General features: G+C 41.6%; 1 protein-coding gene across 1 annotated transcript; it reads left to right on the top strand.

Annotated features, from left to right (window-relative positions):
• The first annotated feature begins 10,289 nt into the window (after positions 1-10,289).
• Positions 10,290-14,498, top strand: LOC149315186 (uncharacterized). The gene has a single exon (XM_089523179.1). It carries the CDS (start codon positions 10,290-10,292, stop codon positions 14,496-14,498), a length of 4,209 nt encoding a protein of 1,402 aa, XP_089379305.1.
• Positions 14,499-23,302: the final 8,804 nt, after the last annotated feature.

Here is a 23,302-nt window from a genome sequence, read left to right on the forward strand (position 1 = left end):
ATCTGTCAGGGGTGCTTTGATTATATCTTCCTGTATGGCAGGGGATTGGACTGGATGGATCTTGTGATCTCTTCCAACTTTATGATTCTTTTGTTCATTGTTCTAACAGCCTCCTAAGAGTTTGACTTATCAGTGCTGAGCTATGAGCATCTCTGGAACGAGAGAGCCAAGAAGCAGAAACTAAAAACTAAGACCAGAAGAGAGGCACTGAGGATGCTTTGGTATTTCAAACAATATCCTGGTCAGATCTTGAAGCAATAGCCAGCTGGAGCAAGTAGGATCATTCTGGAGCCTTCAGTGCCCTAGAATTATATGTAGCCCTATAATTCACATCTCATGCAACATCAGCAGCTCACAACACAAGTCTATGGGGTTCTACTTCTAGTTCTTTTAGCTCCTGTCACCAGGAGAAGCTAGGGCTCAAATCCTCCTAGAGGATACTCTCAGAAGACCCACATTAGAAATCATGGCTGGGAGAGCCTCTTGTGCTAAATGAGTCCTGTTTATGTTTCCCACTCAGCCTGCAAGCCTTTCCCACTGTCACGATCCAGAAGTGCAGAAGCTGCCTCTGATGACCATATCTTCCAGCTGTCCCAATTTGGCATGGACAGACACAATTCATCCTGTTCTCTGTCTCTCCCAAGTGCTTTTAAAATGTTCCAGTTTTCCCCTTTATCCTCAGCTTACTTGAAATAGTACAAGCTCAATGTATAAAGTGCAAAAACAAAACAAAACAAAACAGAACAAAACACAAAAAAAAACCCTCAGCAGGGAGGGAGAAGAGACAAGAGGGCAAAATCTTGTCCTTCCCAGTAGGCTCAGACAAAAGCAACCTACCACAGCCTCTCCTAACTTGTGTGTTCTTCCACATTAATAACTTCTGCCATCTTGATCACACACTCTTGTCGCCTGGCCACATGTGTGCCCATTTTCATCTGTCTGGTGTTGGGGGATATGGATGATTCATTGATTTGAAAGCACCAGTCTGTTTATTCTCAGAGGCACATTACTCTCTGATAAACTCACAGGTGTGGAGAAGTTTATTTATTTATTATTGACTTTATACCATGCTTTTTTTTCTGGGACGGGATTCAAGGTGGCTAGAGAATGATAATATAGAGAAAAATAATGTAAAACCATGAGCCAGTGTGGTGTAGTGGTTTGAGAATTGGACCATGCTCTGGAGACCAGGGTTCAATTCCCCACTTGGCCATGGAAACTCACTGGCTGACCATGGGAAAGTCACATGCTCTCAGCCTCAGTGGAAGGCAATGGCAAACCTCCTCTGAATAAATCTTGCCAAGAAAATCCCATGATAGTTTCACCTTAGGGTCGTCATAAGTCAGAGATAACGTGAAGGCACACCACTACCACCACCACCACAATAACAATGTAAAAGCATATTTGTTTTCAAATGAAGGAAAGGATTTCACACTGAAGGGTAGAAGTATTGCTGTGTGCAGTTATGGATGATTCTTTAATGAGAGAGACTATGGATCTTTTAGCTTACAGCTAAAGTGGAGGTCTGGGTGAGAAGCCTGGGGAGATTTGGATTTTGTCCTCTTTGCTTTTTTCTTATTATGTACTAAACAAATATAACAAACAGAGCTTTCATCTTTCCCCCTTATGTTTCAGTCAATTCATTCATTCATTCATTCACTCACTCATTCATTCATTCTTTTTAAAAAGAACCCATGAGAGTATAAATTTATTTTTGGCATATTTATGGAGGCAAAAGAATTGTATAAAGTTATCAGGAAAACCCACTCTGCCCCAACATGTAGGCAGAAAGCAAGTTCACACAATGAAAGCAAATGCACAGAGGCCTCCAAGCGTGATTTTTTGGAGTGATAATGCAGGTTTTATGGAGATCAGGTTTAAGGAGGATTTTCCCCCCCTGAAAAACAAGAACCCTTTTGCCTCTAAAATTAAAAGGCCTTACCTCTCCCGCTACAGAGTCTCCAAGGTCTAAAGTCACACAAGTCTAAAGCAGCTCAGTAGACTTTGTTCAAGATTCATTTTAATGATGTAGCTATAAATGCATGTGTCAAAATGAGGATTTTGCCCACCTTCTAAAAATGCTTCTGTCGCTCGTAATCCTTTCCTGTTTAAATTACTTCTCATTCAAATAGGCTAGACTGCAATCTGGCCACATGCAATTTAAAGGAATTTGGACTTTTGTAAGGAGAGATGTGAAAAACTCTGTACTGAAAAAGGATTTGCAGTTTTATTAGGGTATCTGCAAGCACCCCAAGTGGATGCACATTATCGAATGTGTGGCTGTATTATGTGTAGACTAGCCCTGAATCTCTTACAGAGCATATGTGAACAGCAAAACAGAGAGAAAGGGGTGAGCAGACAACTGCCAGCTCCCCAGCATTTTTTTTTTTTAAAGTATAGCTGTATATGTTTGGCCACCAAAATGAAATTCATGAGAAAAGTAGAGGCTGGTGAAAGAAAAAGCCATCCCTTGATGCATTTTGGAAGAAGAACTCTGTAGAAAGTTTTAAATGTTATTGTTTACTTAAGCAAGATTTATCTGACCTGGTGGTTTTGTTTTATATCTATATATTGTTAGTTTTGAATAAAAAGTTTGCTGAAACATGCTGAACTGTGCTTCTTTTTGGTGGTGCAGGAATCAATCCCTGTTCCTTGCATGTTATTTCTGCTTCTGGTATTAAATTTTCTGTTAAAGTCATACATATCTGCTTCATTAAGTGAAGTTTGGTGCAATTCTTCCGAATGAGTCATTGTGAAAAAGAGGTGCGAACCATGTAATCCTCCAGACCTTGTTGGATCGCAACTCCCAGCATCTCTAGCCAGCATAACCAATGCTGGGGAATGCTTGGAACTGCAATCCATCTGCCTCTAGAAAGTGGCATGATTCCTTCTAATATGTCTATCCTGCCAACTGGCACACTCTCCTGGCAACCAATAGCATAACATCTCAAACATAATAACAACATAAAATATCTTAAAATGAACATGAAAAAACAACAAAGCCAACTGAACAGCATCCAACAATGTAGACTTTACCGATTCTGTCTGTACTCTGCATGTGTCTATTCCTTGCCTCTCCTGCATTTGGTGCTCACTTCATCTAGCTATAATCCCAAATACAGCATAAAACAATATAATGACGACTTGGTCAAGAATACTGAAGAAAAGAAGTGCTCAACATCTGTGGAAATGAAATCTATCAAAACAACAAAATGGCTAGCTCAGGCTAGGAAACAACAGGTGTGAAGCCCTTAGAAAATTCAAGAATAAGTGTCACTTTTAAGCTTTAAATTTTAATCAGGGGAGGTTACAAAATACAAGTAAGTGGAACACCAGGATATATATTTCTTAGCTACAGTTGCTGAACCTGTTTGACTATTTACATATTTAATGGAAGGCAAATAAAACCTTGTGCATGCAGTGAATGCCTTGTTTTGTGCTTCCAGTAGCAGCACACCTTCCATGTGCCCAACAGTCTTGCAGGTACCTAGTTGCACATCAATTATGCATAGGAGAAGACTTGTCATTTCATATGAATAAGTTACAAGGCACTTCTTGAATTTCCAGATTAATGGATGCTGCTGTCCTTGTTGTAGCACAATGTGCCACTTCCTCTTGCATTCATAGTTGTATGTATGTGGAGTGAAGGTGGGGAGAGAGAAAACTAGAATTGAAATTCTGTTTAATTAACTTTCATTCCCATTATAGTTGGCGGTATTACAACATATTGTGTATTACAATCATTGGCATTTTAGAGATACAGACTTTTTAAAAGTAGGAACTTGGTTATGTGCCTTCAAGTCGTTTCCAACTTATGGTGACCCTCAGGAGAACCTATCATGGGGTTTTCTTGGCAAATTTCTTCAGATGGGCTTTGCCATTGCTATCCTCTGAGGCTGAGAGAGCATGGCTTGGTCAGGGTCACCCAGTGGGTTTCATGGCTGAGCAGGGATTTGAATCCTTTTCTTCAGAGTCATAGGACCTTATCACACGAGGTACTTACTGCTGCCCAAACGTTGCCCAAACGTTGCAGAAGCACCAGAGGTGGGATCATCCAGCGCACTTCTCTAACGCAATTGAGGCTTCCCACTTTCCTTCCATCTCTGAAGCGTTCATGGGGAAGCCAGAAGGAGCTATTTTTTCAATAACGGAAGATCCTGTTATTCATCGTGTGATAAGGTCCATAGTTCAACGCTCAATGGAGCCCTGGTGGTGGAGTGGTTAAGTGATGGTACTGCAGCCACAAGGTTGTGAGTTCGATCCCAGGGCTCCAGGTTGACCCAGCCTTCCATCCTTTCATAGGTCGGTAAAATGTGTACCCAGCTTGTTGAGGGCAATTGGCTTACAGATTGTAAACCACTTAAAGAGTGCTTAGTTCATTGTGAAGCGATATAGGAACGTAAAGTGCTATTGCTATTGCACAAACCACTACACTACACTGGCTCTCTAACTTGAAGCTTTACTGATTTTCAGTGTGGTTGGATTCTATATGTTTTAACTGGCGCTAAAAGACTTTGGACTTCATCAGACATGCCTGCTGTCTTGCCAAAACCACATTAGTTTAATAACAGAAGCATACTGGTTTTGCACTGACCTATATCACACATTCTCTGCATTAGCTGTTTAGCACTGCTTTGGAGATACACAGCTGTGTGATTTCTGCGCTGCTGCCAAAATGCTGCCTTCTGACTCTTGCAAGCACTCTCTGCTGCTCCAGAGACTAGGGCCTAGAGCAATGGATGCAAACTACAGGAAAAGAGATTCCACCTCAACATTAGGAGGAAGTTCCTGATAGCAAGGCCTGTTTGACAGTAGAACACACTCCCTTGGAGTGTAGTGGAGTCTCCTTCCTTAGACGTCTTTAAACAGCGGCTGGATGGACATCTGTCGGGGATGCTTTGATTTAGATTTCCTGTATGACAGTGGGTTGGACTGGATGGCCTTTGCGCTCTCTTCCAACTCTATGATTCTAAGAAGAAATGAGAGTCTCTTCTCACAAGGAGAAGACTGTCATTTCTTCTTTGGTAGTGGGGGGACAGGAAGAAGCAGCCTCCCTTCCCACCAAAGACAAAAATAGAGTCTTTCCTTGCAAGGAGAAAGAACAACCCCACTTTTTTCTTTTTTCTCCCTTTCTTTATAACTGTGGCCCTTCCATATTCGCTGGGGTTAAGGATGAGAGACCATTGTGAATGTGGGAAAACTGCAAATAAAAAAGCATGATTCTTTTTACCCAAGAGAACACCTCTCTAGGAATCTCCAGGACCTCCTGTGCAAATCTGTGCTCAACATTTGTCAGAAGTTGATCATAGAATCATGCGGGAGGACCTACAAATGCCTAGAGAAGTGTTTTCTCTAGGAACTTCTAATTATCCAGCACAACTTTATAGTTATCTTCTGGCAGAGTTGTGCTGGAAGATCTAGAGATTCCTAGAGAGAGAGAAAAAGCTGCAAATACGCAAATCTGCAAAAGTCAAAGCCACAAATGTGGAGGTCCAACTGTATTTTAACTTTGCTACTTTAGCTACAAATATATAACTACTGTATATACTCATGTATAAGTCTAGAATTTTAGTCAAAAAGTGACCCCAAAAACTTGAGTCGACATATCCATGGGTCAATGTAAGTACTATAGTTCAGTAAAGGTAAAGGTAATCCCCATTGACAAGGCTGTCAAGTCATCTGGCCATAGGGGGCAGTGCTCATCTCTGTTACTAAGCCAAAGAGCCAGTGTTATCAGAGACTACTCTGTGATCAGAATGCTGTTTACCTTCCCACCGAAGTGGTATCTATTTATCTACTTGCATTTGCATGCTTTCAACCTGCTAGGTTGGCAGAAGCTGGGACTAGTCATGGGAGCTCACCCTGTCACGTGGTACCTTGGCCTCGAACGCCAATTTGCTGATCTTGCCGTCAACAGAGTCAGCATCTTAACCACTTGAGCTACTGCATCCCTCACTATAGTTCAACTCTTATTTAAAAAAGGAACCATTCCCTGGAAGCACTGACTTCCCTCTGTTTTCTCATCTATCTAGCCTTTAGAGTGAGCACAATGAGTTATGCCTGCTGGGATTTTGTACGTTCTTTGGCATCCTTTTCCTTTGCTTCAGCCTTTAGATATTTTGTTATATGTCCCTATGTTTTATCCTCGACTTATCCATGAGTCATAACAAAATACATAATTTTGGCTCCCAAACGTGCCCTCGACTTATACATGAGGTTGACTTATAGTCAAGTATATACTGTAAGTAATATCTCCTGGCCTGACCCTCCAAGCCTACCTTAACAGGTAACAGCTGCCTCAAGTGAAGGAATTCTATCCAGCGCAAATTGGGGAGCAAGGAGGAGGATGTTTTCATCCCCTTCTCATCAATGAGTGAAACTTCAACAACCAGAATCAGGACTCCATCACAATTCTTCATTTCAACCTTGCTTGTTGGCCAGGGTGACCAGATATCATAGCCACAAACGAGGACAAGGCACCATAAAATTTAGAACATTAAAGGAAAATGTAGACCATGACAAAAAGCTAAAAACACTAATATAGTTGTCCTCTGTACCCATGGATTCCTTATCTACGGATTCAACCACCCACAGCTTGAAAATATTTTAAATATATGTATATATAAATTCAAAATATGATTTTGGAATTGCTATTTTATATAAGGGATACAATTTTACTACACCATTTAATGGGACTTGCACATCCATGGATTTTGGTACCAATGAGGTGGGGGTGGGTGGGTTCTGGAACCAAACCCAGTGCATAACAAAGGCCCACTGTACAGACTCATTTCATATGGTTTATTTACAGCTATATTACATTATATTGTATTTTATTATACTTCAACCATGTTTTGCCTAACATGTTTGCTGTCCTTGGGCTCTGGGAACAAGTCTTGTTTGCTGCTGCTCCTAGAAAAAAAGAACATTAGAAGGATCCATGATATTCCTCTATTTGCAGCAAGGACAGGTGCCAAGTAGATTAATTTCTCAAAGGGGAACAGCAAGCGTAGTGTTACTCAGTGGGCTTTTTAGTAATGTTTGTAGTTTTGTGAGCTATTTCGCCTTTTCTGTCAGATAGTTCTCGTACCATAACAAACTACAAATCCTACAACACCATAACATCAAGCCATGGAAGTTAAAGTGATGCCAAACTGCATTATTTCTGCAATGCAGATGCAGCCCAGCTTACAGATCTGTAACTGCAATACAGAATGCCAGACATTATTGTTTTAAAACCTAGCATTTTTTAAAATCATTATATTATATTCTTGTATTTTTATTTGTATTTTCTTGACAGCTTTAGGTTGCCCAGATCTGAAAGGCTTCTTACAAATATTTAACTAGAATCAAATTGTCTCCTGGCCAACAGAAGAGATGCAGAACCGCACTGTCTCTGCTTCTATGTTGCTACTCTTGGCACAGATCCCTGTTACACAATGCAAAGCGTGCTGTAGTTTTTATCTTTTGTGATATTTTTAGATCTTGTTGTGATGCTTGTTATTATTATCTCTGTGGCTTTTATGGTTTTATTATGCTGCTTTTGTTTTGATTTATATGTATTCTAGGTTTTATTTGTGATTGTATTCTACATTCCCTTGAAAGTGACTGCCTACTGGGTGGCTACTAAATATTAGAAATAAAGTTGATCTCTCTCTCTCTATACACACACACACACACACACACACACACACACACACATACACAAAATTGAATACAAGCTACCCATTTTCTTGGCTCTAGAACTGAAAACAGAAGATCTCAAGAAGGTGAAAAAGACACCGTGCAGCAACTGAACATCACACAGGTCGTATTTTGCAGTAATTGTTCTCTGAAGAGAAATTTCTTCTAAAATTCAGTTTGGCATTCCAGGAGAAAGAACAGCATGGGAAAGTTGTTGGGAGAGAAAAATGTATGTTTTGAACACAGGTAGGCAGAGCGTGGCTCACAGAAGTGGCACGTCCGTGGCCTCCAACACTACCTTAAACCCCACCACTCCTCTTAAAAAAAAAAATCAATGTGATTTTTGGGGGCATTTTCTTTGCCTGAAAACTTTGGAGAAAATCCCCCCAACTTGTGAAAACAGATGAAAACACCCAGCCTCCAGCTACCCCCAGGTGGTTCACTTTTTGTTTGTAGTCCCTCCCAAAATGGCAACAGGAGGTGACATGGTGTCACTTCTGGTCACCATTTTGGGAGGGTGTATAGATGAAAAATAGAGGTCTAGGGGCTTCTTGTGTATGTAGGGGTGTGGAAAATTGGCCCCTGCTCCATACACAGCTGCCCACCCTTGAGTTTGAGAGATGGAGGAAGCTGTGGCTGCTGGTGGCTTCCATCTCAGTGTGGGGATGATGGTGATGAATGTCAGGGATGATGGGAGTTGTAGCTCTTCACCTCTGGCTCGAACTCACCACCTTGTTACGCACCGGCGCTGACCAGTTTTGGCCAGTGGTTAAAGCTTTGCTCTAGAGCAGCAGAGTTACAGAGAATAGGCTGAAGACCCTGACAAACTCTCCAAGCCTTCTCACTCTTGCTTCCACAGAAGTCTTCACACTTCTTCAGGATCCAGCTGGCTCTTGTATCTTCACTCAAGACACCAGACAACTCAGTAGTCTTATATAAAAGATCTACTTTATTCTACTATATACAGCTCCAAAACTATCCAATACTCCTCACAACTATCCACTACTACCCACAAAATACATTGGGATTCATAGCCATTATTATAGTCATTGGAAAACACCACCCACTCTTGTCAGTTTCCACGCAGTGGGCGTGTACAACCATTTTCATTGGTTCTCTTGGTTCATCCCACAATTAATGATTTCATCATTTCACCTTGTCCACTTTAACAATTCTCAGGTGTTGTGATGTCCTGCCAGGACTGTTTGAATTTCCCCCTGCATTTTCCTTTGTGTTGGTTCAGGCCATAGATTATTTTAGTGTAGAAAAGTTCTTTGTATTAGTTTATGGGAGGAGCTGTAGGTTTCCCCTGCTTCATTTCTAGGTTTGGTTTGCCCTTTCCCAGCAGGCTGTGCTGTAGCTAGAGGTTTTTAGTTGGAGCAGTTTCTCTGAGAGCTAGCAGAGAGCTGTCTTTTGGTGGCAAGCAGGCCCAGACAGCCGGAAAGGGCATTTCTTACACCACTTAGCCAAATCAGTTACCATTAGCATAGAAAATAGAAGAATTTAGGAGCTGAAAGACCCTGCACCAGCTCCATTGAGTAAGGAGAACAAACTACATCGGACCCAGAAAGATGTCGTCTGGAAGAAAGCTGAACTGTAAAGTATCTTTTGTTTAGAGCTGGGGAGGAGAAGACCTTTTATTTTTGTCCTTTAAATTAAATTTCCCCCCTTTTGAACTTTACATCTAGTTTCAGATCTTTTTGGGTATCACGGTTTGTTCTCACCAGGGTACTGGCGTTGCACACCCAAACCTGCCACCACCTTTAGTTGGGTGTGTCTTCATAGTGTAAGAAATCCTGGCGGCCATTGCCGCTTCCGGCCTGTCAAAGAGAGTCCAAGTGCAAGGCCCTGCATTGAAGCAAGATCCCAAGATTTGCATAGAAGGAGAAGAAGACTCTGTGGTTATAAAAGGGGAAAAGGTTGGCGGCCATTTTGGAGCCATTTCTTCTTGCAGAGTCCAGAGCACAAGGTTGGCGGCCATTTTGGAGCCATTTCTTCTTGCAGAGTCCAGAGCACAAGGTTGGCGGCCATTTTGGAGCCATTTCTTCTTGCAGAGTCCAGAGCACATGGTGGGCGGCCATTTTGGAGCTATTTCTTCCTGCAGAGTTTTGAGCACATGGTCGGAGGCCATTTTAGTTCTACTTCTTCTTGCAGAGTTCTGAGCACATTATCAGCGGCCATTTTAGAGAGAACTTTTTCCATTCAAGTATATAGATAGAGTTTTATGAAGAGATTAATGTGTGTTTTATGTTTGTTCACATTGCAAGCCTGAAGAAAGGAGCTAGAAGACTCTTTAACCGACTCCAGGTCTGGCTGTGTTGAAGTAGCATAAGAGTGGTGACAGTAGGAAAGCGGAGCAGTAGCAGGCTGTAAGTAAAATCAGCACTACACCGTTTGTCCTCTTCATCCTTGCTGAGTTGTTGCGTTGGCAACTAGGACCAGCCAGAATGGATAGGCTTTCTGAAGAACTAGCACATGGACACACACATGACACTCGTTCTCTTAGGGACAGACACCCGACTGAAAAGGCCTTAGAACTGCTGTTAAAAGAGGAAAGACACTTAAGCGTGAAAGAACTGAAAGCTTGGAAGAGTTTGCAACATGCCATGTCCTTGCTGTCAGCAGTCTGCGACTCAGAAGACATGCAAAGAAGAGAGCTTGCCCAGCAATCCAGTTTCCTAAAGTGGAAAGAAGTGGTGAATAAAAGGATCCAAACACTTCAAACCATGAACAATCCCGATGCAGAATCCAGACTAAAACAGTTCCTGGAAGAAGTCGCGGACAAAGAAAAAGAATATAGTGCAGTTTTGGACACAGTCAAGTTCCGGCTGCAGAGCTTAGAGCTTAATAATGAGAGTGAAAGGTCCCCTGCCGGCAGTGCTAAGTCCAGCAGAGGAATATACCCAGGGAAGCCTCAAAGTACAAAGAGCTCAAAAACCTGTCACACCAGCAGGTCTTCTTCCCACAGGCATAGTTCCCGCTCCAGTAAAAGTGGTAGTGGCAGTTCTTCCTCCCATGCTAGCTGGAGTTCGTCTATGGTAGCCCAACAATTCAAAGTAGAAAGGATGAAATTAAAGGCTGAAATATTGCATGCCGAAGCAGAGGCAGCAATGGCCAGTAAAGAACTGACCCTTTTTCATCAAGAGGTTGATTTAGAAGAGCAAGAAGCTGCCCTCAAAGCAGAACAGGAAAGGCAAAAACTTGCTATTCAAAGTGAAAAGAAACTTCTTCTCAAGGCTAAGGAGGCTTCAAAACTGTCCATAAAGGCCAGGATTTTAGCCAAGAGTTTCCAGGATGATCTCAGTGAAGAAAATGTGAGGTTGCTTCCTACACAGGAGCCTAGAGACAGGATATCTACCTTGTTCCTTGTGGATGAGAGCTCCCCACAAGACCCTGTGGTCAAGTCACCTCCTAACTTAGATGCTAGCAAGACACAATTGCTTGCCGTTCCATGGCCTCAGCCTACAGAAAATTCTGTCTACAAAGAAAAGATCATCCATCGTGACTGTCTACCTATAAATATGGCACTCAATGAACCCTTTGGAGACCAGAAGCCCATGGCGGGGAGCCAAATTCCCAGCCATGCTAGTGTGGCCTTTCAGCAAGCCCCGGCTGCTGAAGCCCCCAAGACTTACAGGCCTAGAGAATCTACGGACTTGCCTGCCAGTCAAGCTGATTTGCCAACTAAAGGGAGTCCACACTTCTTCCAGCCTGCAGAGATGATTCCCACCTTCATGGAGTCTTGTTCACCATGCATGCTTAAAACTCCCAGGAAGGACCTTAGAGACAAGGGAGTCCAGAAATTCTCAGACCTTCCTGAAGACTTTATCTTATGGAAGGTAAATTTTCAGAGAGCCATTAGAGATTTGAAACTGCAAGCAGATGAGGAGCTCACCTTACTCATGGCATGGTTGGGCCCCAACTCATCCCTTCAGGTCCAGAGAATCTACGCGGCCTACGTGTCAGATCCAGTTAAGGCGTTGCAGACAGCGTGGAATAGATTAGAAGAGCGATATGGTGCATCAACAGAAATAGAAGCATCGTTACTAAATCGGCTTTATAAGTTCCCAATCCTCAAGTCAAAGGACTACCGTCAACTTTGGGACTTAAGTGATCTTTTAGTTGAACTTCAGTCTGCGAAATGTAATCCAGAGTTACCTGGTCTAGCCTGTTTAGATCAATACATCACACAGCGACAGGTGCTCCAAAAACTACCCTTTCAGCTCCAGGAGAGGTGGGGAAGAGAGGTGTTTTCTTATAAGGAACTCAACATGCAATGCTACCCACCCTTCAGTTACCTTGTGAACTTTGTGACAAGAGCTGCAAAGGAAAGGAATGACCCGCAGACTGGGTTCCCAACCCTTTACCAAAACATGCGCTCAGAGAAGACTGTAAAGGAAGACAAAATTCCTATCAAGGAAATGGGGAAGGCCACAGTTGTAGTTAAATCCACTGAGGTCACTCAGTTTAAGTCGAATAAAACACAAGAGACTAAAGAAATTCCATGTCCCATTCATAATAAACCACATAGCCTTGCAGATTGTAAAGAGTTCTCAAAAAGGCCTTATAACGAAAGGCTGGAGATAGCAGCTAAAGCAAAAGTCTGCTTTCGATGCTGTGGTTCAAAGGTTCACTTTGCTAGAAACTGCAAAATAGAAGTAAAATGTGCTGAATGCGGTAGCCCGCGTCATTGCTCAGCAATGCACCATTTCAAATCACCTTCAGTGTCACCTAAACTTAAGAAGAAATCAGAGGGTCCTAAAAGTGAGGCTTCAGAAAAGGCAGCTAAACCTACTTCAGAAGCAGAGTCAGTTGTGGCATGTACAAAGCTATGCCAGGACTCAACGCAGATTAGGATATGCCATCCGATTTGTCTAGCTGAAGTTTTCCCAGAAGACAAACCTCACTTTAGAAAAAGACTTTATATTGCCCTAGACTCACAGAGTGACGCATCCTTGGCCACACCAGAGTTCTTCAGTACCTTTGCGGTCAAAGCCAAGATTCTTGAATATACCATATCTACCTGCACTGGACAGCAACAAATGCAGGGTAGAGTGGCAACGGAGTTCATGATTTCGCCTTGCAATGGCAAAAGGTACATTAAACTGCCTCCTTTAATAGAGTGCTCTTCTATCCCTAGGAACAAGAACCAAATAGCAACCAAGGCTGTAGCTGAAAGCCATGCACACCTAAAAGCTATAGCAAAAGAAATTCCTGCATTGGACAAAGATGCTGAAATTTCCCTACTGATAGGCTCAGATTGCCCAGAGCTGTTCCAGGTCTTGAAACAAGTAAGTGGACCTCCAGATGCACCAATAGCACAAAAACTGCCACTTGGATGGACAGTTATTGGACCTGTGTGCGTCCATAGCAAGAGCCCGCCAGCAGCGTTAAATCTTACAGGAAATAGCCAATTTCCAAATTCACGACCCACACAACTACAAAGTTGCTTAAGCCACATTAAGGTGTGTTGCCTTGGTATTATCCCTGACTACGGCTCCATTTTTGAAACTTCAGCAAGAGATGAAGACATAGCCTTTTCCCGTGAGGAAAGAAAGTTCCTGGACATAATGAATTTAGAGACAGTCCAAGATAGTGAAGGGAGCTGGATGGCACCTCTTCCCTTTAGAGAAGACCGACCAATTTTGCCTAACAACCGTCATCTTGCGGAAAAAAGGCTTTTTGCTTTGAGAAATAGAATGCTCAAAGATCCCACTTTGAAGGAACAAATTGTACAATTCATTGAAGATCTGTTTACAAGCAACTATGCTGAAAGAGTTCCTTTGTGCAGTAAACCCCAAGAGCATTGGTTCTTGCCATACCATAAGGTAACTCACCCACAAAAGCCAGAAAAGGTGAGAATAGTTTTCGACTCAAGTGCAAAGGTACAAAACATCTCACTTAATGATGTTCTTCTTAAAGGACCAGACTTGCTTAACAGTTTACTAGGATACCTTACAAACACTACAAAGAGGTTTAAAATGTACATAACCAACAGAGTAAATAAAATTCTTTCTTGTACTCAACAAAGTCAATGGAAATATGTTCCTTCTGAACTAAATCCAGCTGATATTGCTACAAGAGGAGCTTCAGCCCAAAAGGTACAGTCTTCCACTTGGCTGACCGGTCCAAAATTCCTGATGGAGTTAGATGTTCCTGATCACAACAAAGGTAAAACCGAAACATTCTCTGAGTTACCTGAGTGTCTGCCAGAGATCAGCAGCTGCAAAATAAACTTGGTGAATACAATCAGTATAAGGTTGCCTCATTTAGATGCCAGAAAATTTACGAAGTTTTCTCAGTGGCTGAGTCTTCAGCGAGCTCTTGCTAGACTCATCCATTTTGCAACTTTCAGAGACAAAGCAGCTTTAACAACCATAGATATGGTTAAAGCAGAAACCCTGATCTACAGATCTACGCAGAGATCTGAATTCGAGGAAGAATTCAGATGCATAGGAAAGCAACAATATCTACCTAGACATAGTATCCTTAAAGATCTATGTCCAGTTATGGATACCAGAGGTCTTCTACGTGTTGGAGGTAGACTTCAAAGAGCTAAAATCAAGAACAGCTTAAAAAATCCTATTATTCTGCCTGCAAATAGTCATGTAGCCCTTTTAGTAGTCAGACACTACCATGAAAGAATACATCATCAAGGGCGAACCCTGACTGAAGCAAGTGTCAGAAATGCTGGCTTGTGGATTATTAATTGCAGAAAATTGGTCAACAAAGTTATTTTTCAATGTGTGACATGTAGAAAACTTCGCAGAAAGTGTGAGAGCCAGCTTATGGCTGAACTTCCAGAAGACCTTTGACTGATTTAGTTTCCTTGTTCAGTGTTAGGTAGAACTTTTGATCTAATGTATAAATGGATAGGATAGGTCATAAGGTTGCAAAATTTCGTTGAAATTTTGAGCGGGGAGTGTGATGTCCTGCCAGGACTGTTTGAATTTCCCCCTGCATTTTCCTTTGTGTTGGTTCAGGCCATAGATTATTTTAGTGTAGAAAAGTTCTTTGTATTAGTTTATGGGAGGAGCTGTAGGTTTCCCCTGCATCATTTCTAGGTTTGGTTTGCCCTTTCCCAGCAGGCTGTGCTGTAGCTAGAGGTTTTTAGTTGGAGCAGTTTCTCTGAGAGCTAGCAGAGAGCTGTCTTTTGGTGGCAAGCAGGCCCAGACAGCCGGAAAGGGCATTTCTTACACCACTTAGCCAAATCAGTTACCATTAGCATAGAAAATAGAAGAATTTAGGAGCTGAAAGACCCTGCACCAGCTCCATTGAGTAAGGAGAACAAATTACATCGGACCCAGAAAGATGTCGTCTGGAAGAAAGCTGAACTGTAAAGTATCTTTTGTTTAGAGCTGGGGAGGAGAAGACCTTTTATTTTTGTCCTTTAAATTAAATTTCCCCCCTTTTGAACTTTACATCTAGTTTCAGATCTTTTTGGGTATCACGGTTTGTTCTCACCAGGGTACTGGCGTTGCACACCCAAACCTGCCACCACCTTTAGTTGGGTGTGTCTTCATAGGTGTGTTCAATTATCCACTTTGCATTTCTGTCCTTGGCATTTAGGACTTGTTAATTACATTACCTTTTACACCTGTGTGGCTCCTAATTGCTTTTGCTGAGTCATCCTGACTCTCACATACATGTTTTATTTCAGTCACTGTATATCCCATGTTGCTTTTTCCTTAACAGTTGCCCACCCTTGAGTTTGAGAGATGGAGGAAGCTGTAGCTTCCATCTCAGTGTGGGGATGATGGTGATGAAGGGCATGTCTACACTGCAGAAATAATGCAATTTGACCCCACTTAAATTGCCATGTCACCATCCTACAGATTCCTGGGATTTCTGTTTTTTTAAAGGCACTACCATGGTTTGGCAGAGGAGGCTAAAGACCTTGTAAACTAAAAAAGTCAGGATTCCATACGATTGAGCCATAGCACTTAAAAGTGGTATCAATCTGCATTAATTCTACATTGTAGATGCACCTAAACACGATCAGTTTAAGTCCAAAATTTAAAGCAGCTATCCAAAGTGCTGAAATCTATTTTTCAGCTAGGGTCAGTATCTGAATCCTGTAGTTTGAATCCTCTATTTTGAATGCTAAAAAGGGTAGAGCCTATCTAAAACCACTTTTTCCCCACCAGTGTTGACCTAGCCTTGTTGACTGGAGATAGCAAGAGAAGAAGCTAAAGCCTATCATCTACTGCAATGAATTTGGAAATGGACTGTGTAAAAAAAGAGCTGAGAAAACTTGCTTTTTGTCCAAGCTCATGCACTCAGACTGAAGCTTGGTACAGTCATATATCACATGCTGATCCTTTAGGATATAATTAATCAGAAGGATCTGTGTTGATCAATGAAATTTCCCTAACCAGGATGTGGTATCAGGCCATGTCGCAGTTGACAGGAATATCCAGCTTACTGTTGGGGTGTCTGGCTCTGTGAAAAGGATGAGCTGTCCACAAAACCGGCACCCATAATGAGCTGATACCAGCAGCATTGGCCACATACTCCCCATGACACCCCTCTCCCTCTTTTCTGTGGCTCATGGGAGCAACGGCCATCTTACTGTGTGTTGGTACACTGTTCTGATGGTATTGTTGTGCTAATGTGCACTTATGCAATTAATTTGCATGTCTGCAAAAGGAATGGTGTTAGATGAGCCATGCAAACTTGAAAGTGCTGTGGTAGAAGGTGACATTTCTGGGTGGGAAGAGGTCAGCAGCTTGCCTACCTGCTTGTGGATGCTGGTGGATGCCATGATTTACAGTCCACATGCTCAAGGGATTCTCCAGAGTTTCCATCCTGATTTGGAGCAAACAGGGACCCTTTTTACTCTGGGGAATCACTCTGGAGTGTGGATTGGACTTGTGTTTCACCTGTTTTGGCCCTGAGCATCATCTTAACAGGTCATTGAGGGAACAAGGTGGGAACATTTCTTTTCATCTATGCAGACACAGCCTGAGACACAGAACAGCTAAGCTGAAGACAGAAGAAATAAAACAGTTGCAGCATGACAAGTTTTTGGGACATTGATACATGATGAAGCAGAATAATTCAAAAAAGGCTTTTAGAATATATAATCAGAGAACAACATTTTCTTATTTTCTTTTTTAATGTAATAAAATGATAGTAGGAATGCAAGTATTTAACGATTGGGGGCATGTTGGGAAATAGTTCCAGGTTGCAGCAATAGCCAAAATGTGAGCAACAGCCATTTTGAGGTTAGTGGTCATTGCATTGTCTTAAATAGAGTTTCTTTGGTTTCCTGTAACTTTGTTTTATAAAGTTTGCAGAAGGAAATATTACTGTCCCAGCTTCTCATTTAATGTGCTTAATTAAATACACTCAGAGAGAGCAAATAAGCCTAGGTTAAAAACTACAACAAATACAAATCCTCTATTAAAAATATATGTGGACATTCATATCCTCTTCTTCTTACCTACTTCTTGTTAACTTTTATCAGCCAAAGAACTTTTAACTGTCAGGGAGGACTTATTTAAGGGATGTAAAAAAACTCAGTCTTCATTTCATTGGGTTCCTCTAAATCCCACCTGCATTCTCTACCCATCCCATCTTATGTTTGTATGGGGTTGCAAGACTAGTTTCTCTGTTCCAAAATTTGTATATATATATTTTTGTAAAGTCATTTTTATACATCTAATATAACTTTCCCCTATTGAATTAATTATATTTGTTCTAAAATGTTTGTGCTGTTGAATACATTTATAGTAATTTGCTTAAAATATACACATAATTTTGTCCATATAAAATCTACCATGCCTCAATGTACCTCAAATATGCAAATTTCAGAGGTAAGAGAAACTTTGTCTTGTAATGAGTTCCAAGAGGTGTGCAATGGGTAAGTTCAACAAGCATCTTAAAACTACCAAAATTCTGTGGCTGAAATAATCTTGCTGACAATGCAGTGATTAGTGGAGCCAACATATGTTTGTCAAGAACAAATCCTGCCAAAGTAACCTTATAACTTTTTTTGATCAGGTCACTAGGTTAGTAGGAATGCTATGGCTGCCATTTAACTGGATTTTAGCAGAAGTTCCTGATGATATTTTGCTTGGCAAAGTGGTTAAATGTGGAATTTAATTGGTTGGAAAACTGTGCTCAGTCATCATCAATGGCTGCAGTTCAAACTCGAAGAAGATCTTGAGCGGAGTGCCTCAGGATTCTGTCCTAGTGCCATTACTTTTCAACATTTTTATCAATGATTTATAGGATTGGGTGGAAGGAATCCTTCTCAAGGTTACATGTATCACAAAACTGGGAGGGGTGGCTCACGCATAGGAAGATAGGAACAGAATTCAAACAGACCTGGATAAACTGGATAATTGGGCATAGATTAATCAAATGAAATTCAATAGAGACAAATGCATTGGGCCACAAAAATCAAATGCATAGGTATAGGATGGGGCTCAGCAAGTACTACATAAGAAAAAGATCTTGGGATTCTTCTTCATCATAAACTGAACATAAGCCAACAGAGTGATGCTGAAGCAAAGAAGATGGATGCTATTTTAGCCTGCATTATTAGTAGTATAGTTTCCAAGTTGAGAAAAATAACAGTCCCACTTCGTTCTGCATTGCTCAGGCCTCATCTGGAGTCCTATGTTCAGTTCTGGGTGCCTCATTTTAAGAAGGATATACTATAAACAAGTTGGAGCAGGTTCAGAGAAAGGCAACAAGGATTAAAAGAGGTATGTAAAACAAAACATATGAAGAAAGGTTAAAGGAGTTGGGCATGTTCAGCTTGGTGGAGAGAAGACTGAAGGACAACATGATTACACTCTTTCAATACCTCAAGGACTGTCACAGAGAGGAGGGCAGACCTGGTCTCTCCAGCCTCAGAGGGCAGGACCAGGTCTAATGGATTTAAGTTACAGGAAAACAGATTTCAACTGAACATTAGAAGGAACATCTTGATACAGAGAGCTGCTCAGCAGTGAACCCAATAGCCTAGAGAAATGGTGGGGTCTTCTTCTCTGGATGTCTTCAGAAAGAGGCTAGATAGATACCTGCTCAAGATGCTTTAGCTGGAGATGGTACGTTAAGCAGGACTTAGAACTGATGGCCTTTGAGGCCCCTTCCAACTCTGATTCTATTATTCTTTTCTATCCCTCGCGTTTGTTCTTGACAAACATATGTTGGCTCCACTAATCACTGCATTGTCAGCAAGATTATTTCAGCCACAGAATTTTAGTGGTCTTTTAAAAATCCGGTTTCATATGACTGGAACATTCAAAATGGCAGACTGTTCCCCCAATTTTACTGGATGTTGAACTGACAATTTCTGTCTTAGTATCAGGGTGTTGCTTCCCATAAAAGTAATAAAATGATACAAAAAATGTTTTGGCTGGCATCCTGTTAGCCAGTTACAGTGGTATAAGTCAGATTTACACAATCACAACTCATTTTTTGAGTTGTTGAGGAAGTCCAAATTATGTTTCAACCATGGAACAACCAATCCCCATGCAAACCAAAAATATAAGCAATACCCATCCTCTTCTCCTCCGACCATTTCCATGCTGTCAGAAAGGGGACGTTTGTAGAGATGCATCCAGCCATTTCCCTACAGCTGGCCATGCTGTTTAGGTACCCTCAAGGATGTTCCAAAGACACTCAAAGGTCCTGCTGATACTTGTTGTAGGGTATCTAGCTAAAGGAAAATTGCTGGATGCATCCCTGTTGATCCCCTCACTCTCTGGCAATTTCACAATGGTTCTGCCTGGGGAGGGTGGGTTGGGGGGGGGGGTTAGCATTGAAGGATGTACCTACATGAGGCACATATACATCTCCTGATGCAGGATCTTGTCTGCTGTTTATGAAGAAATGACAAAAGTAAAGCATACATTTTGCATATTTTAGAAGGTCCTAGGCTCAGTCTCTGATATCACTAATTAACAGAGTTTATACACCCCAGAGAGACTTCTGCCTGAGACATTGCATATCAAATCAAAGTAGATCTGAAATACCATCTCCTCCCATATGTGCCTGACCAAAATCTAAGGCCATAAGCAGAGATCCTGTTATGGGTCCCACCACCTCATGAGGCTAGGCAGAACTTTTTCTGGATCATCATCATATTATGGAACTCTGTCCCAAGAGAAGTCAGGCTGGCTGCATTCCTTATGAGTTTTCAGCAGGCAGTGAAGACTATACAATTTCAATTGTCCTTTGAAGGAGACTCCACCACTCTCCAAAGCAGCCGAGAAGAGCTGTTGAACAGCTCTTATTGTCAGGAAATTCTTCCTAATGTTTAGGTGGAGTCTCTTTTCCTGTAGTTTGCATCCATTGCTCCAGGTCCTGTTCTCTGAAGCAGCAGAAAACAAACTTGCTTCATCCTCAGTACGACAAAAAATTAAAAATAATTTTAAATAAAATAATTATAAATAAAAAACATAATTAAAAGCCCTTTTCCTACAAGTAGTCAATTCTCAAAAGCTTGTCAAAACAAAAAAGTCTTCTGCCGTTGGAGGGAGATTATGTAAGAGGCCAGTCAATACCCTCCAAGATTTCACAGATGAAAACTGGGACATCTGTGGCCATGTAACATAAAATGGCAAACGTTATTAACAGGGAAGAACCAGTAAGCTAGAAGAGTCTGCAGCAGTTTCCTTTTGCCTGCATCTACTGGAAAAAGCAGGATTCCATCCTCTCATCGCCTTTCCTCCCAATGATTTAATGGAGTGCAATTCGATCTCCGTATGCCTCGATGGAAGTAAACTGAGGTCAAAGGATGGAAGGGGCAGGAGGAGAAGGAAACTGGGACAACTTAAAAACAACTGAAAAGAGGGATGACCAAGGATTAACTGGGACTGGCCCTGCTGAAGGGGAATTGTTAAATTTGTCTGATGAAGATGGGTGAGAACTTTGTTTCAGCTTGTGTTTGAAAATAATTCATCCGACGAGCTCCGCTCGACCACCTCCCTCAACCTATTTTGGAAGAGATTAAAAACCTTTCTCTTCCACCAAGCTTTCCCTCAGATGTTGTAACGCTTCCTCTCCCTCCCTCTTTTGCACTTGTACTTCAGCTAGTTTTTTTTTTGTATGGTTTTTTAATCTGTATTTTCATTATACTGTTTTTATCTTGTATTTTATCTGTTTATTTTTGTATATTTTATCGTTATGTAACCCGCCTTGATCTCCAAGGAAAGGCAGGATATAAATAAATGATTTATTATTATTATTATTATTATTATTATTATTATCAAAATCTGAACATTTCTTCATTCTCACATGTTAATGTATTGAAGGAGAAAATGTTCAGATGTGGCAATGGATGGAGAAGCCTAAGTTGGCTACAGCTGGAGTCCAGAGCAGCAGCCAAATGCTCCAGGTCAACTGAACAGGACTAAATGTAAATATGCTATGTCTTCAGTCTGAAGAGGGATTGGTGTCTATGGTGCATAGCAACTTGTATAGGAAGAGGCTGGGCTAAGTGGTTGTCTCATGGTAATTCTGTATATAAGCAAAAACGTTGTGCTGTGGGATTGTGGGAGTTTGAGATAGTGTAGTGTGTCGGTTGGTAAGAGGTTTTTTTTTGTATAGTGGTGATTAGCTTGTGTTATTTGAAACAAAGCAATAAAACCCTCTTAGGAGTGAACTGCTGGAGAGTGATTCTTTGATCTAGCAGCTGTTTCTCCAGGCACGCTTCCAAGCAAGCCGAAAGCTTGTGTTTGGAGCTTCGCTCTGTTCCTGTGTTGGAGGGATAGCCACCATCTTCATCCATTTGCCACCGGACCGGAATCACTGGCAAGATTCATCACCCAAATATCAACACCACATTCCAAATTCATTATGGAAAAAATGGAGCCAATGTGATGTAGTAGTTTCAGTGTGGTACTCCAACTCTGGAGACTGACTTGGTGACCTTGAGTGAGTTACACTCTCTCAGCTTCAGAGAAGGGCAAAGGAAAAACCCCAACCTCATATTAATGTACCTTGCCAAGAAAATCCTTTAATAGGTTTGTCTTACTGTTGTTGTAAGTCGAAAAGGACTAGAAGGCACACACCACCACTAAAAAACAAAATTGTCAGATTAGTCCATCCTTACACTGTCCTGATATCCAAGCAGTATATGACTTCCTAAATTCAACTCTTTTCCTTGAAGGATGGCCACTCAGCCATCAATCCTCTGCAGTGTGCATAATCCAAACTAAAATGTGACAGAAGTGAGTAGATGCACCATTAAGAGGCAATGAAAGATCAACAGTTCCAGATGACTCATCTGTGCAAACCAAAGCACACAATGCTTGGAAAGGCAACCTAACTTCCCCGCAGAGATCGCCATCCCATTATACATGGGTAAAATACCCAATGTATCCCAGTTAAAAAGAACTCATTGTGCTCTGATCATGAGCAAACTATGAGTCATTGGAATAAAATGCTATTATGAACAGTTCTGTGTCATCCAGTATTTTATTAGTTACTGTACAGACTCAGTACAGAAATTTTAGTCAAAAATAGACCCCAAAACATAGGTCAACTTATCCACAAGCCAATGTAAGGATCTTTGATAACTCTTATATAAAAAAGGAACCATCACTTATCTGAGTAGAGTGGTGACAGGCAAGAACTTAGTCCATCCCAGGAGAACGTAAAAGAAGCACCAAGCCCTTCAACTCCTTCTTTCTCTTCTGAGGTGCCACTTCTGGCCTTTTTGAATCGCTGGATGGGAAAATAGCATTAGTGGCTCTTTGGTGCTTCTCCTCAAAGGAGCTCCAAGAAAGTAGAGGAGGTTGGTGCTTCTTTTAGGTTCCCCAGGATTGACTAAGCTCTCAGCTTTTGCTACTCTACTAAAAGAAGGGGATTCCAGAGATGTTTTTTCCAGCAATGAGCAATCAGGCTTTGAAGGATTTGAATGAGACATTTGTGTATGTTTGGACAATATCACACTACGCTGTTATAGCACTTTTGTTCAACTTTAACTGCTATGGCTGCTTCCTTTGGAATTCTGCAATTTGTAGTTCAGTGACTGCTAACAGCTCTGTTGCTGAGAATTCTCAATCCAGATTGCAGGATCCCACCACAGGCAACCATAGCAGTTAAACTGGAATAACATTGCTGCATGTGTGCAGTGTAACATTTATAGAATCATAGAATTATAGAGATGAAAGAGACTGTAAGAGCCATCCAGTCCAACCCCCTGCCATGCAGGAAATCACAATCAAAGCATCCCCGACAGATGGCCATCCAGCCTCTGTTTAAAGACTTCCAAGGAGGGAGACTCCACCACTCTCTGAGGAAGGAGTGTGTTCCACTGTCGAACAGCCCTTACTGTCAGGAAGTTCCTCCTAATGTTGAGGTGGAATCTCTTTTCCTGTAGCTTGGATCCATTGTTCCGGGTCCTGTTTTCTGGAGCAGCAGAAAACAAGCTACTGCTCAGTGGGAAAGACCCTAAAAGTGATTTTTGGAAGCTCTGATTATATGGAAACCCCATATTGAAAGGAAGTGTGGTGTGGTGCTTTGAGTGTTGGACTATGACTCTGAAGTCCAGGATTTGATTCCCAGCTCAGCCATGAAACTCACTTTGTGACCGTGGGCAACTCACACACTCTTCGCCTCAGAGGATGACAATGGCAAACCCGCTTTGAACAAATCT

This window comes from Sceloporus occidentalis, unplaced genomic scaffold (genome assembly GCF_023333645.1).
Source record: "Sceloporus occidentalis isolate IW3139 unplaced genomic scaffold, rSceOcc1.0.p SCAF_4, whole genome shotgun sequence".
Taxonomy (NCBI): Eukaryota; Metazoa; Chordata; class Lepidosauria; order Squamata; family Phrynosomatidae; genus Sceloporus; species Sceloporus occidentalis.

Bases quoted from the DNA above. Each gene is read 5' to 3' on its own strand.
- LOC149315186 (XM_089523179.1), top strand. From the start codon at position 10,290: ATGTCCTTGCTGTCAGCAGTCTGCGACTCAGAAGACATGCAAAGAAGA.